The 16,100-nt window shown below is 39.8% G+C and overlaps 1 protein-coding gene across 1 annotated transcript in view; it reads left to right on the forward strand.

Annotated features, from left to right (window-relative positions):
- CHM (CHM Rab escort protein) overlaps positions 1 to 16,100 on the forward strand; it is a 109,894-nt gene that overhangs the window by 67,707 nt on the left and 26,087 nt on the right. Inside the window, exons 9-10 of the mRNA XM_070759747.1 lie at positions 3,873 to 3,950; positions 15,020 to 15,124. Coding sequence (XP_070615848.1) covers positions 3,873 to 3,950; positions 15,020 to 15,124 — 183 coding nt within the window. The remainder of the gene's footprint in view (positions 1 to 3,872; positions 3,951 to 15,019; positions 15,125 to 16,100) is intronic.

Here is a 16,100-nt window from a genome sequence, read left to right on the forward strand (position 1 = left end):
AAGTTGAGGTCCATCACATTTAGGCTTCATGGAATCGAGGAATGTTGGCTTGTCAAACATGAGTAATTGTATTAATTAATGTATTTTATTAATTGGATTTGTATGCCGCCCCTCCCCGAGGACTCGGGACGGCTCACAACATTTCAAAACAATAAACAGTATACATATCTAAAAAATCTAATTAATATAGCTAAAAAACTTTAAAAACTGTAATAAGATTTAAAATCATTCATTCCCATTCACACAGCAAGACATACTACACTCGTCGGCCAGGGGGCTAGGGTCTAATGGACCCAAGCCTGGCGGCACAGATAGCTGTTTAAACTTTTACGGAAAGCGAGGAGGGTGGGGGCAATACGAATCTCCAGGGGGAGCTGATTCCAGAGGGCTGGGCCCCCCTCAGAAAAGGCTCTTCCCCTAGGTCCCGCTAAACGACATTGCCTGGTTGACGGGACCTGGAGAAGGCCAACTCTGTGGGACCTAACCGATCGCTGGGACTCATGTGGCAGAAGGCGCTCCCGGAGGTAATCTGGTCCAATGCCATATAGGGCTTTATAGGTCATAACCAACACTTTGAATTGTGTCCGGAAACCAATTGGCAGCCAATGAAGTCCACAGAATGCTGGAGAAATATGGGTATGCCTTGGAAGGCCCATAACCGCTCGTGCGGCTGCCTTCTGGACGTTTTGAAGTTTCTGAACACTCTTAAAAGGTAGCCCCATGTAGAGAGCATTGCAGTATTCAATTCAATTTATTAGATTTTTATGCCGCCCCTCTCCGAAGACTCGGGGCGGCTCACAACAATAATAAAAATAATATTCCAGGGAAAACAAATCTAATATTAAAAAGCACATAAAACCCTATCATATTTAAAAAAGCAAATAACAGTAGTCGAACCTCGAGGTGATAAGGACATGAGTGACTGAATAGAGAATCCCTGTCCAGATAGGGCCGCAACTGGTGCACCAGGCGGACCTTGGCAAACGCCCCCCTCGCCACAGCTGAAAGATGATGGCCCAGTGTCAGCTGTGGATCAAGGAGGACGTTCAAGTTGCGGGACCTCTCTGAGGGGGTCAAAAGATAAACATTGGTGCTCGGTTTTCTGTCCTGGCTAAGGGGGCAAGAGAAGAACATTAAAGACTTACTTTCAGCAGCAGGCCAATCTTTTTATAACTTTCAGACTCTTTATTACTTTATCCTCAAAAAGTATGAAAATAATCCTGGCAGTCTCAGCTTTTCAACTTGTTGATTCAGCTGGATGTGGCAAGGGGAAAAAAAGGAGTGATTTAACTGGGAGGGAAAAATTACTAAGTGCTTTTGCTGTCATTGTGAGTTGCTGCATGTTGCTCGTTGTTTTATTGTTTTCAGCAGACGTTTCTCCAACAAACACGTACGTTTAGTTTCCTCTGCCGAATTGCCAAAAACTCTGCCTCCTGTTAGGGGAGAAACAAATCTGATTATTTCACTTTTGGAAATACTTTATTTTTCATATTTTATAGACAAAAAATATACAACCTTTTCATTTGCTGCTGTCTTCGGTAGTATTTCCCTCTCTTTGTTTTTTAAGCTGCTAAGTCACACTGGTTTTGCATTTGGTGACCTTTCCTTTAATTGAGAGAGGGACCTTTATTGAAGGCACAAAGGCATTGTTCCAACATCTGCCATATCATTTGTCACTTGATCTTGATTATTGTTCTCCAGCCAGGGATCCAGGGTGACAATCTGTAGCCGAAAGACACTATTTTAAGAGCAGGCCGGTAAGTCGGTGGATTTTTGGCAGTAGGGAGCAAAACGGCAATGATAGCAGGAGGGAGAACCACCCAATTTTATTTAACTGAAAGCAGCCTGGTGCTTTTTTATGTGAAGCCACTACTAACCGTTACCGAAATACAGACATTTGTACCTACGTTCTTATGTTTGTAACAGACCTGGAGGTGTTAGGACAGGGGTCAGCCACCTGTGACTCTGGAGCCACGTGCGGCTCTTTCATCCCTTTGTTGTGGCTCCCTGTTGTCGGTCAGCTCCATAATTGATAGGGCTTTCGCTTAGGACAGGAAGAGGAAAAAGGATGCCATGCTAGGAGGAGACTCTATGGTGAGGGAACCGTACTTCCGGTCACCTCCAGAATTGAACCTGGGTGGGGGGGTGTTCTGGTTAGGATCTTTGTGGCTCTTTGAGAGTTTAAGCATCATGTAAACAATGCCAAAACCGTTTTTTTTTTGCACGCATCTAAGTCAAAGCCTTTGCACCATGGGGTCATGACACAAAATGTCATCATCCGTCCCATTTGCACCCATGTAGCCTCATGGATATCTCACACCATAGAAACATAGAAACATAGAAGATTGACGGCAGAAAAAGACCTCATGGTCCATCTAGTCTGCCCTTATACTATTTCCTGTATTTTATCTTACAATGGATATATGTTTATCCCAGGCATGTTTAAATTCAGTTACTGTGGATTTACCAACCACGTCTACTGGAAGTTTGTTCCAAGGATCTACTACTCTTTCAGTAAAATAATATTTTCTCACGTTGCTTTTGATCTTTCCCCCAACTAACTTCAGATTGTGTCTCCTTGTTCTTGTGTTCACTTTCCTATTAAAAACACTTCCCTCCTGAACCTTATTTAACCCTTTAACATGTTTAAATGTTTCGATCATGTCCCCCCTTTTCCTTCTGTCCTCCAGACTATACAGATTTATCTAGTAAAGCTAAATCATTGACCATATTACAGACACCTCCAGGAATATCAACCCTATTGCACACTTTAGAGTCATGGGCAAATAGGCAAACCTTCCCTACCAAACCTTCCCCTATGTCACTCACAAACATATTAAAAAGAATAGGACCCAGAAGAGTAATTTGATAGCTTTAGGTTTGGTTTTAGCCCAGGAAGGAGAACTGAAATAATTCAAAATTGACTCTTGATTATATTCACCATTATCTTCGGAGAAAGAAACTTAATTTCAGCAATTAGAGATTAGGACTGCCCCCACCCTCCTCGCCTTTCGTAAGTTATTAAAAACTCATCTTTGCTGCCAGGCATGGGGAAACTAACACACACCCCAATTGTCAAGGCTGGTGTGTGGTTTGAGTGGTTGTGTGATTATTTTATTTTATTATAAGGGTTTTAAATTGTATTTTAAAATTGTATTTGTACACTGTTTATGTTGTTGTGAGCCACCCCGAGTCCTCGGGGAGAGGTGGCATACAAATATAATAAATTATTATTATTATTATTATTATTATTATTATTATTATTTCACTGTGCCAAGTTATAAATGCAATATTATTTGTGATTATACAGAGTTTTAATGAGTACTTAGCCTTTCTATTTTTAACCTCCAAAAATAGAGATGGCATGTGATTTGAGTTCTTGGAGATCCTCTACAAGTTTTCCTTACGTAAATCTTGCCAAAAATTGGTTTATGTATTCTAGGAATCCTGTATTTTTGGAATCCTGGCTTGATAAATCATGATGTGAACAAACAAGGTTTGCTTGCGGGATATTCCTCTTTTCTTGAGAGCAGACAACAAACCATAAAAGATAACTTCTTGCTATATACACGTCTGCCATGACTGTTAAATGGACCCAAATAGGTCAAGATGGCAAGCCAGCTCTAAACCAAGATTATTTGCTCAAATTCTACCTTATTTTCTCCTTACATGATATGCAGCTGTGCCTAGGAGATCATTCCTAAAAGATTTATACTGAACAAACAGCTTATTGGTGGTCACAATGCTTTCTATTTCATGTCTTGATTTAAATAATTCAAAATGAACAGTATTGTTTTTAGGAAAAAAAAGCCATAGTCCTAAAGTGCTCTAAACCCGATGCTTTGTTTTCTTGATTTCTGACGTTCCTTTAGGATGTGTGCAGTATTTGGTGGGATCTATTGCCTCCGACACTCCATAAAGTGTCTTGTGCTAGACAAAGAACTTAGAAGGTAAGTCTTGAGTGAGGTAACCTTCTCTCTCTTTTATATAAACGCAACTGCAAGATGAAAAATGCCAGGGTCTTATTTTTTTAAAAAAACGATTCTTCAAAGATCTTCCTTGGTATTAATAACACATCAACCTTGATTAAAAATAATTTGTGTGCAGGTCCTCCAGAACTAGGAAAGTGGGTTTAGAATAAAGAAACTAAATTAATTTCCCTCTGATATTACTGCAGCCTCCTGATCATCCATGCTTGGAAGACAGATCATTTCAGTTGCCAGGGGTCTGGTGATGAGTGATGTTAGTTTTCCTTGTGGCCTTACCTACTCTAATTGATTTTCATCAGATGACAACAAAGCCCTCTGTTATTGCATTTTTAAAAATGAAGCTCACCTAAAGATTCATCAGATTAATCTTTGCTGATAATGCATGTCACTCTAAGAGAAAAAGCTTTAATGAGTTTTTAGGTAGATTGTTGTCATAAACTACGCTGCCCTCTTAGCCTAGAATGAATTATTTTTCCACCAGTATTGTGCTTTTGAGCAACTTTTTTTTTTTAACTTAGAACCAAATCAACTGATGTTTGGGAGCTGCAAAATTTATACGGATAAGATGGTGCAAAGCACAGACACGAGCGGCTTGTTCACTGTACTAAAACATAGGTTGGTTAGATTTAGTGTGACGTCTGCACTTAATTTTATCAACGAAATGTTATATTGTTGTAGAGTGCCTTAACCAGAATTTGAGTTACTTAAATATCATGCAATAAACAAGACAGGAATAGATGGATGGATGGATCTATGGCTAATTTATCTTTCTGGTTTCTAGGCATGGAACTAGGATGGAAACTGGACAATATTAAGACTTGAGGACTTCTAACTTCCAGAATTCCTCAGCCAGCCATTTCTGGAAGTCCACAAGCCTTAAAGTTGCCAGGTTGCCAGGTTATTATTAAGAAAACAGGCAGATTAATAAATCCGTTTGTTATTTATATATTTGTCCACACAGACACTATCTACAACCAGAAAAATTAGGTAGGCAAACAATCAGTTTGCCAACCAATGTATGAATATTGCTCTAAAGTCTGTAGGCCCATCGGTACCTAACCTACTTTGTGGCTTGTTTGCGTAGATTATACTTCTTCTCCAGACCGAGAAGTTGAGATTTGCAACCAAATGTTGACAATGGCAAGACACTTCATACTGTCCCCATGAAAATTACACAGATGTGCCCATGAAATACCTAAAACTCAAACTTGATTCAAGAGGCTTTGTCTTTTAAAGATTTTTTCACCCACTTCTAATGATAACCAGAAAAGTTTGGGATGAGCTTATTTTTTGGGGAATAATAGGTAGTAATTGATGAAAAACTAGGTATGTCAGTCCACATTATTGTTGTACAGATAAATTTAATGCTGAGTTTAAAATGCCATTTTTTTCTGTTGTTTTGTTGAACAATTATGTTTAGTCTAGCGTTTGTGAGAAAAGGGTGTTGCAGAGTTTTTAAAAAGGGGGGATGGAATGATGAAGAAGCTAAGGCAATTCTCTTGCCAAAGAAATGTAAAATTTGGGGCAAGTCAGCTTAGGAAAAGGAGTAGCTTAGGGAGGATATAATATAGACTTATACAATTATACATGCTCCATTACATCACCAAAATCTAAGATAATACAATTAAGTTGAGGGGAGGATTCAGAGAAGATAGGCCCAAGAGCTTCATGATATAGAATATAATCAACATGTTAAATTTGCTACCATCAGAACCGGATTAAGCTCATGTATTATGCAAATTCAATGTTTTGCTTAATCATAACTACCTATGATTGTGCAGAATGCAGCTGCAAGAGCAATCATGGGCTTCTCAAGGTAGGCCCATGTTACACCAACACTCCGCAGTCTGGATTGGTTGCCGATCAATTTCCGGTCACAATTCAAAGTGCTGGTTATGACCTATAAAGCCCTTCATGGCATCAGACCAGAATATATCTTGGACCGCCTTATGCTGCACGAATCCCAGCGACCGGTTAGGTCCCACAGAGTTGGCCTTCTCCGGGTCCCATCGACTAAACAATGTTGGTTGGCAGGCCCCAGGGGAAGAGCCTTCTCTGTGGTGGCCCCGACTCTCTGGAACCAGCTCCCCCTGGAGTTTAGAACTGCCCCACCCTCCTTGCCTTTCATAAACTCCTTAAAACCCACCTTTGCCACCAGGCATGGGGGAACTGAGATATCTCCCCCCGGCCTATACAGTTTATGTATGGTATGTTTGTATGTATGTCTGCTTAATAATGGGGTTTTTTAAATGTTTTTAAAATTATTAGATTTGTTAAGAATTGTTTTATTGTGTTGTGAGCCACCCCGAGTCTACGGAGAGGGGCGGCATACAAATCTAATAAATAACAATAATAATAATAATAATAATAATAATAATAATAATAATAATAATAAGCCTGCGATGGCAAAGCTTTTTTGGTTCACGTGCCAAAAGGGTGCATGTGCTAGCACATGCCCAGACCAATTCCCTCCCTCCCCACACATGCGCTGCCCCTGCACATGCGCACAATTCCCCCTGTCCTCACATATGTGCACAGGCCTCACTGAAGCCTGGGACGGTGAAAAAACGGCCTAACAAGCATAGTGGAAGTTCAGAAAAATGGATTTCCAGTTTGCCCTTTGTGCTGTTTTTTGCACTCTGGAGCATTCAGAGATGCTCAATCTGTATAGTCTGGAGGACAGAAGGAAAAGGGGGGACATGATCGAAACATTTAAATATATTAAAGGGTTAAATAAGGTCCAGGAGGGAAGTGTTTTTAATAGGAAAGTGAACACAAGAACAAGGGGACACAGGAAGCCAATTTTCCGAATTCCCAGTTTGCCTGTTGGTTGGTTTTTTTGTACTGCGGGGCTTCAGGGAAGTTTCCCTAAAGCCTCCGGAGGGTGAAATGGCCTTCCCCAATGCGCGTGCATGCACATTGGACGTGACATAGGGCCTCACATGCTCTCTGATATGGCTCCATGGGCCACCTGTGGCACACATGCCATAGGTTCGTCATCACTGAGCCTAAGCTACAGTAAATACATTGCAAAGCAACTGAAGGCAGAGCAAGAAGCAACAGATGAAAGTTTAGGAAGGAAAGATCCTACTTAGCAATAAGAAGAAATTCCAGACAGTGAGAACAATTAATCAGTGGAACGATTTGCCTCCAAAAGGTGTGGGTGCTCCATCATTGGAGGTCTTAAAGAAGAAGTTGGACAGACATTTGTCTGGAATAGTATGCGGTCTTCTTCTCAAGCAAGGGACTGGACAAGTCAAGAAGACCTCCGACGTGCCTTCCAACTCTGTTTTTCTATTTCCATTTGCAATTCTACTCCATCCCATTCCATTCCACAAAGTGGCTAAATTCACAATTCACAAAAAAAATCAAATAAGTCGCATTTTTTGCTTTGAGTCAGGTTGTAGCGATGGCCAACCAATTGAACTGACCATGTTCCAGCACTCGCTGGAACATGAGCATGAAGATGTTACAGCTCTCGTGTCCTCATCATACATTTTGGAGATAGTGTACAGAGCTAGAATTTGGAGCCAGACATGCCTTTATTATTTATTTATTTATTTATTTATTTATTTATTGGATTTGTATGCCGCCCCTCTCCGCAGACTCGGGGCGACTAACAACAATGATAAAAACAGCATGTAGAAATCCAATTAATAAAACAACTAAAAACCCTTATAATAAAACCAAACATACACACAAACATACCATGCATAACTTGTAATGGCCTAGGGGGAAGGAATATCTTAACTCCTCCATGCCTGGCGGCATAAATGAGTCTTGAGTAGATTACGAAAGGCAAGGAGGGTGGGGGCAATCCTAATCTCCGGGGGGAGCTGGTTCCAGAGGGCCGGGGCCGCCACAGAGAAGGCTCTTCCCCTGGGGCCCGCCAAACGACATTGTTTAGTTGACGGGTCCCGGAGAAGGCCAACTCTGTGGGACCTTATCGGTCGCTGAGATTCGTGCGGTAGCAGGCGGTTCCGGAGGTAATCTGGTCCCATGCCATGTAGGGCTTTAAAGGTCATGACTTTGATTTGATTCATCAGGTTCTTCATTTGTATTTATGACAGTCACATCTTGAAAGTTGGAAATCAGATGACTGATGATTCCAGACTTTGCTTGCCCATAGACTCCTATGTGGCCCCAGGTATAGGAGAAGGACAGGCAGAGAGGCTGGAGGCATAATCAGCCTAGAACCGTGATGGATCACTATGCTGGATTTTGTATCTCATCACCAGTCGGGCACTTCCCAAGCACCTAGGACTGCGTGATGTAGCGGCGAATTATGTATGCCGATCCCAGTAAAGTAGCCTTTTGCAATTGACAGGTGGAGATTTTGTCAATTCCGATGGTTTTCAAATGTCCGCTGAGATCCTTTGGCACTGTGCCCAGCGTGCCAAGGACCACTGGGACCACTTTCACTGGCTTATGCCAGAGTCGTTGCAGCTCGATTTTTAGATCTTCATATTTCGCAAATTTCTCTAGCTGCTTCTAAATTCTGCTGATTCCTGAGATTGCGATGCCGATGATCTATACTTTTTTTTCTCCACAATTATGTCTGATGTGTTATGTTTCAAAATTTGGTCAGTCAGAAGTCCCACAATAGTTTTTCTTGCTCATTGTCAACCATTTTTCGGGCTTATGATCCCACCAGTTCTTTGCCACTTGGTGGATGGTAGTTCTGGCACAAGTTCCAGTGGATCATCTGTGCCACAGCATCATATCTATGCTTGTAGTCTGTCTGTGCGATCTTTTTGCAGCAGCTGAGTATGTGATTGATTGTTTCATCTGTTTTTTTAAATTTTATTTCTCCTATTATTATTATTATTATTATTATTATTATTATTATTATTATTATTATTATTATTATTATTTCAATACAAGAGAGCAAACGAGATCACTATGCTGGATTTTGTATTTTATCGCCAGTCGGGCGCTTCCCAAGCACCTAGGACTGCATGATGTAGCGGCGAATTATGTTTGCCGATCCCAGTAAAGTGGCCTTTTGCAATTGACAGATGGAGATTTTGTCAATTCTGATGGTTTTCAAATGTCCGCTGAGATCCTTTGGCACTGCGCCCAGCGTGCCAAGTACCACTTGGACCACTTTCACTGGCTTATGCCAGAGTCGTTGCAGCTCGATTTTTAGATCTTCGTATTTCACTAATTTCTCTAGCTGCTTCTCCTCAATTCTGCTGTCTCCTGAGATTGCGATGTCGATGATCCATACTTTCTTTTTCTCCACTATCAGGATGTCTGGTGTGTTATGCTTCAGAATTCGGTCAGTCTGAAGTCAGAAGTCCCACAGTAGTTTTGCTTGCTCATTTTCGACCACTTTTTCGGGCTTATGATCCCACTAGTTCTTTGCCACTGGGAATAATAATAATAATAATAATAATAATAATAATAATTATTATTATTATTATTATTATTATTATTATTATTATTATTATTATCATCTGCTTTTAAGGTGCTGACTAGTGCATTTCCTTCCTGGTCAGCTTCCTTTCCCCCTTTTAATTTAAACTTTCAGGGTTTTTTATAGTGCATAGCTATTGTTTTTGGAATTTTATTTCCATAGGTTTAAAATGTTTCAGTTTGTGGATTTGGGGATCTACATTTAAAAACCACCATCCCTGTTTTGCTTCTAGTCCAATTTTGAGCATGTTCCCAAAGAAGCTGCCGACCTCCGAGCAAAATGACGAATGTAAATTTATCTTTTCACAATAATAATTAAAAAATATAGCAAACACTGTAATTTACATATCTTTCCTGAATTATTGCTTGCTGGCTTTGTCAGTGCTGGTAAGTCCATTTCAAGGATGTTGCCCTTAGTCCATTAGTTTGGATAATGAGCCCTATAAAGTACATTTATAACTGGTGGCACTTGGCAAGGAGATGGATTCTAATTTTCATCCTTTTATCTAGACACATTGAAGAAGGTCAATGGAGGTTCTGTATGATTCATTGTCTGAACAGATATCAGATGACAGAGAGACCTGATAATGTCATTGTATAAGTGGCTTCCTTATTTGAGCCTGGCACTTGAAAGAATTCTTCTGCTGATCCTCCTTTTTTTTTAAAAAAAGAAGAAGTAAAGATCGGTTTTAAGAGGGACGCTGAGTTCTTTTTCTCTGCTTGTGAACATTAGCTGTTGAGGAATGATGAAGGGGAAAAAAAGATATATATACCTTATTTCCCGCCAAATAAGACATGCCCTAATATTATGCCTAAGCAGGCTTTTGTGTGCATGGCAATAAGACCAAGCACTTATTTCAGGGTTCAAAAGAATGTAAGACATGGTCTTATTTTGGGGAAAACACGGTACATACATACATATATATATATAGTCTTTCCGTGGGGTCTATTTAATACACTTTCCTCTCACTCCTCTCTTCCCCCACGCAAGAATGTATAGAAACAGCTTCATAAATATTTATTTATTTATTTATTTATTTTGTTTTATTTATTCATTTGTCCAATACCCAATACATATGGAAGAGAATAGACATGAAGTAATATATATAAAGATAATATGTAAAAATAGAGAAGATATATGAAAGCAAGAAAATATATATTGATATATGAGATAAAGGAAAGACAATTGGACAGGGGATGAAAGGCACACTAGTGCACTTATGTACGCCCCTTACTGACCTCTTAGGAACCTGGAGAGGTCAATCGTGGATAGTTTAAGGGAGAAATGTTGGGGGTTAGGGGTTGACACTATTGAGTCCGGTAATAAGTTCCACGCTTCGACAACTCGATTGTTAAAGTCATATTTTTTACAGTCAAGTTTGGAGCGGTTAATATTCAGTTTGAATCTGTTGCGTGCTCTTGTGTTGTTGTGGTTGAAGCTGAAGTAGTCATTGACCGGTAGGACGTTGCAGCATATGATCTTGTGGACAATACTTAAATCGTGTTTTAGGCGCCATAGTTCTAAGCTTTCTAGACCCAGGATTGTTAGTCGATTTTCATAGGGTATTCTGTTTCGAGTGGAGGAGTGAAGGGCTCTTCTGGTGAAATATCTTTGGACGTTTTCAAGGGTGTTGATGTCTGAGATGTGGTATGGGTTCCCGACAGATGAGCTGTATTCAAGGATGGGTCTGGCAAAAGTTTTGTAGGCTCTTGTGAGTAATGTGAGATTACCGGAGCAGAAGCTACGTAGGATCAGGTTAACAACTCTAGAAGCCTTTTTGGCGATATTGTTGCAGTGGGCTTTAGCAAAGAATTTAGTTTGATATAAATGGTAATTCCAGCATTTTGGCTGGCATTCTTGGCAGTATTCAGTAAATTGTTAGCAAAACAAATTTGGGCTGTATAATTTTTTTTTAAAAAAACTTTAATTGTCACGAGCAGAACAAATTCCTCTGTTTCTCTCTAATTCAGTTCATGGTGTTCATTTATAATTTCCTCTGTTGAATATTCAGTTGTGATGATTCTTATGTAATTAACACAACACCACCAAATACAAAAGGGAGATGGGAGTATAAGAAAGACTGCAAACTTTTTTTTTCAAAAAAAAAATTATGTGTGTGTGTGTGTGATCACTTAAGGATAGTCTTTCCAGTCTTGGAATGCTGTTCTGTTGGGTAAGAAGAAGAAAGAATAGTGTGGTAACCCTAGAAAGAAAAACCGACTTTCGGTTGAGTATTTCATTTGTTTTCCTGCAGCTAAATTTATCCAAAACATGCTTTGTGTGATTTTTTAATTAAAAAGTCTAACCATAGTTTATAAAGTTTCTATATCTAGAAACTAGAAAAGTAAATTAGTCATAGAGTCATTTTCTGTCTTGTTTATCATATGATATTTAGGTACCGGAAAACCCAAATTCCGGTCAAGGCACTCTATAATACAATTGGTAGATAATAGCAACAATAATAACAACAACAACGAGTTGGAAGGGACCTAGGAGGTCTTTTAGTCCAACCCCCTGCTTAGGCAGGAAACCCTACACCACTTCAGACAAATGATCATCCAATCTCTTTTTAAAAACTTCCAATGTTGGAGAATTCACAACTTCTGGTGGCAAGCTGTTCCACTGATTAATTGTTCTTACTATCAGGAAATTTGTCCTTAGTTCTAGGTTGCTTCTCTCCTTGATTAGTTTCCACCCTGTTGCGGCTAGCTCTGGCCCAGCTCCTGCCCCAGGGAATGGGGAGGTGGGTGCAGGGGAAAATTCAACATGTCACAGGCCTGTATTATTGCCAACAGAATCAGGTCAGAGTTTAGTTTCCTCTGACGAAGAAGAAGGTGGGAGTGACTCAGCAGAGGAGGGCTTGGCACACAGCCAAGGCAGTCAATCTTCCTTATCTTCTATAGCTTCAGATGATGACATTTTAGATCCACGTAAGCGTAGAATTATGCATAGAAGAGACCAAGTAAGAACATATTACAGGAAATAAGGGAGGCCACCTGTGTTTGGGTGGGGCTCCAGTAATTAGGGCTGCTGCTATAAATAGCAGCATGTGGGTTTGGCCATTGTGGAAGAATATCTGTTGCAGTTTCATCAGGAATCTTGTGTGCTGGACTTTGTTGCTTTTTCACGCCTTGGAAACCAAAGCAGAGCAGTGTGTGTGTGTGTTTCCCTTCGTTGGAAGAAGAAGGGGTGTGAAGTTTCTCCACAGCTGCTGGCTAAGTACTTAATGACTGCTTAAGGGACATTGTACAGACTACTGGGTTGTTTTGGGAAGAGTGCTCTTTGCAATACAAAAAGAGTGCTTAGTTTATTTTGACTTTTGTGATAAAGAACATTGTTTTGAATTTTCAAACGTCTGTGTGTCTGAAATTTGTATCCTTGAATTTTCGGGAGGCTCCTATCAGAGAGCCCGACCGAACACACCCTCAGGTTCTTTGGCGAATAGTTTGACTCCCTCTTCTTGGTGGCAACCCCTAAGATATTTAAACACTGATATCATGTCTTCCCTAGTCCTTTTTTTCATAAAACTAGATATACCCAGTTCCCCTAATCATCTTTGTTGATCTTTTCTGCACTCTTTCTAGAGTCTCTACATCTTTTTTACATCGTGGCGACCATCAAGTGCAGATGACATTCTAAACCTAACCACCTTATACTGTAGTGCACTGAACAAGCCGATCATTTTGCAGCCCTCGAACATCAGTTGATTTGGTTCCAACTTAAAACAAGAAGTTGACCAAAAGCCCAGTACTGGTGGAAAAATAATTCATTCTAGACTAGGAGGGCAGTGTAGTTAATGACAACAATCTACCTAGAAACTGATTAAAGATTTTTCTCTTAGAGTGGCATGCATTATCAGCAAAGATTAATCTGTTGAATCTTTAGGTGAGCTTCATTTTAAAAATAAATCTAAAAATGGTTGGTGTAATTTTAATTAAAATTTCTAAGCACAATTTAAAAACCATGATTCAAATCTTGGGGTGCGATGCAAATCTAGCCAGTTCTGATTCGTTTAATTAACTACAGTATAATTAAAGAGACCCAACCTTACCTCCTTGTATGATGAAGTAGATACATTTCTTTTTTTAAAAATTAAGATTATCACGAAGTAAAAATAGTGGGGAAATGGGAAAGGGAACGAAAGAGGGAAAAAAGAAGAGTAGAATAAAAAGGTAAAGAAAAAAAATAATTTTCTGTAAAGTAGAATACAATACCAAGTAAAACTCTTTTACGTAATAAATACAGTGATACTTAATTGGTTCCGGGATGAGGTTCTTAAGGTGAAAAGTTTGTAAGACAAAACACTGTTTCCCATAGGAATCAATGGAAAAGCGATTAATGTGTGCAAGCCCAAAATTCACCCCTTTTGCCAGCCGAAGCACCCGTTTTTGCACTGCTGGGATTCCCCTGAGGTTCCCCTCCATAGGAAACCCCACCTTCGGACTTCTGTGTTTTTGTGATGCTGCAAGGGGAATCCCAGCAGGGGAATCCCAGCATCGCAAATACGAGTGCTTCCCTGGCAACGGAAGTCCAGAGGTGGGGTTTCCCAGCGAGGGGAGCATCAGTAAAATCGCAGCATCGCAAAAACACCAAAGTCCTCAAAACCCCACCTCTGGACCTCTGCGATTTCACTGAGGCTCCCCTCGCTGGGAAACCCCACATCTGGACTTCCGTTGCCAGCGAAGCAGCCGTTTTTGTGCTGCTGGGATTCCCCTGCAGCATCACAAAAACACGGAAGTCCAGAGGTGGGGTTTCCCATGGAGGGGAGCTTCAGGGGCATCCCAGCAGCGCAAAAACGGGTGCTTCACTGGCAATGGAAGTCCGGAGGTGGGCCATCCCAGCTGTGGCGGTGGGTTTGTAAGGTGAAAATAGTTTGTAAGAAGAGGCAAAAAAATCTTAAACCCCGGGTTTGTATCTCGAAAAGTTTGTATGACGAGGCGTTTGTAAGACGAGGTATCACTGTACTAGCCATTTCTATAAACTAATTTAATCAGCAAATCCATAAAAAGCGCTTAGTTCTTTTCATTTTCTTCTGTCTCAAGGACAAAGTCTAAAAGCGGTTTCCAAAGTCTGTATGATCAAAAATATTCTTAAAAGAAAGGATGAAGGGAGGGAGGGATAGATATATAGATTCAGGGAGGTAGATTGATTGCTTCAGATTCTTCAGATTTATAATCTGGGGAAATATTTCCCTGGTACAGAAAGAATAACAGGCTAAAGAAGATAATGTTCCAGGAAAGTGCTAAAGATAGTTACCAGTAAATGTTCAAAGCCTCCCAAATCATTACAAAAATGTTGCTAACTTTCTTTTTCTTTGTCAAATTATTATTATTTTTTTAAAATCCAAACACAATTTTGTGTAAACAGTATTGAAAATAATCCACGTTGACAGAGTTACACGTAATAAAACCAAGAGCAGACTAAAACAAAGCAGACATTTAAGAAAAAGGCACACAAAGCTCTTAATTCAGACTAAAAGTTCAAATGAAAGAAAACATATTGGTTTGGGTTTGGTTTTTTTAATAGTCTGTAAATATTTTATATTCCTCAATCTAAGACACCTAAGTTGTTTTTCCTTTTTAAAAAACATTTTCCTTCTATTTCCCAACAGGTGTAAAGCGGTCATCGATCATTTCGGTCAAAGAATAAGTGCAAGTTACTTTGTTGTGGAGGATAGTTATCTTTCAGAAAATATATGCACAAACGTACCTTACAGGTAAATATCGGCACGAGAATATCTAACTGTGCATGCTTAGAAGTAAATCTCACTGCATTCAGCTAGACCTAATTTCAGATTCACTTCTAATTTCATCTATCCTCGTGTTCTGGTTTTGGAAGTCAAAGTTTGTGCATATCCATTTCAGCCTCAACAATTAATTTTGTTGGTTTCTCTGGATTACTGTGAAATTACTGCTGATTGGTCAGGAAAAAAAAATATGTAGACCAATTTCCTCATGTGTGATTTTAGCATGATGAAGCAAGGGGAAAAAAAGATATATATCCTGTTTTCCCCAAAATAATACATCCCATGATAATAAGCCCAAAAGGGCTATTGAGTGCATGGCAATAAGGCCAAGTGCTTATTTCACGTTTTAAAAAAAATATAAAAGAGGGTCTTATTTTTGCGGAAACATGGTAGTATATCATCCCTTGTAAAAATCAGCCAGTTTTATCCCCTGGGGGACACCCTAGTTCAAAATTAGTCTTCGTTTTGAAAACCAATCTGGAAAAATGTCTGCTAATATATTAAATGTTATGGCCCCCTCCTTATACAGTGGTACCTCTACTTACGAACTTAATTTGTTCCGTGACCAGGTTCTTAAGTAGAAAAGTTTGTAAGAAGGAGCAATTTTTCCTATAGGAATCAATGTAAAAGCAAATAATGCGTGCATTATTTGCTATGACCCCTATGACAATCATTAAGTGTTGTACCACATGATTCTTGACAAATGTATCTTTTTCTTTTATGTACGCTGAGAGCATATGCACCAAGACAAATTCCTTGTGTGTCCATTCTACTCTACTCTATTCTATTCTATTCTATTCTATTCTATTCTATTCTATTCTATTCTGGAAACCACAGGGAGGATGGAGACCCTGTTTCCTCCCAGGAGATTCCTAGAGAGGCCCCACAGAGGCTTCTCCCCGCCTTTTCCGGCCCTGTTTCCTCCCAGGAGACTCCTAGAGAGGCC

Source organism: Erythrolamprus reginae, chromosome 8 (genome assembly GCF_031021105.1).
Source record: "Erythrolamprus reginae isolate rEryReg1 chromosome 8, rEryReg1.hap1, whole genome shotgun sequence".
NCBI classification, from domain to species: domain Eukaryota; kingdom Metazoa; phylum Chordata; class Lepidosauria; order Squamata; family Dipsadidae; genus Erythrolamprus; species Erythrolamprus reginae.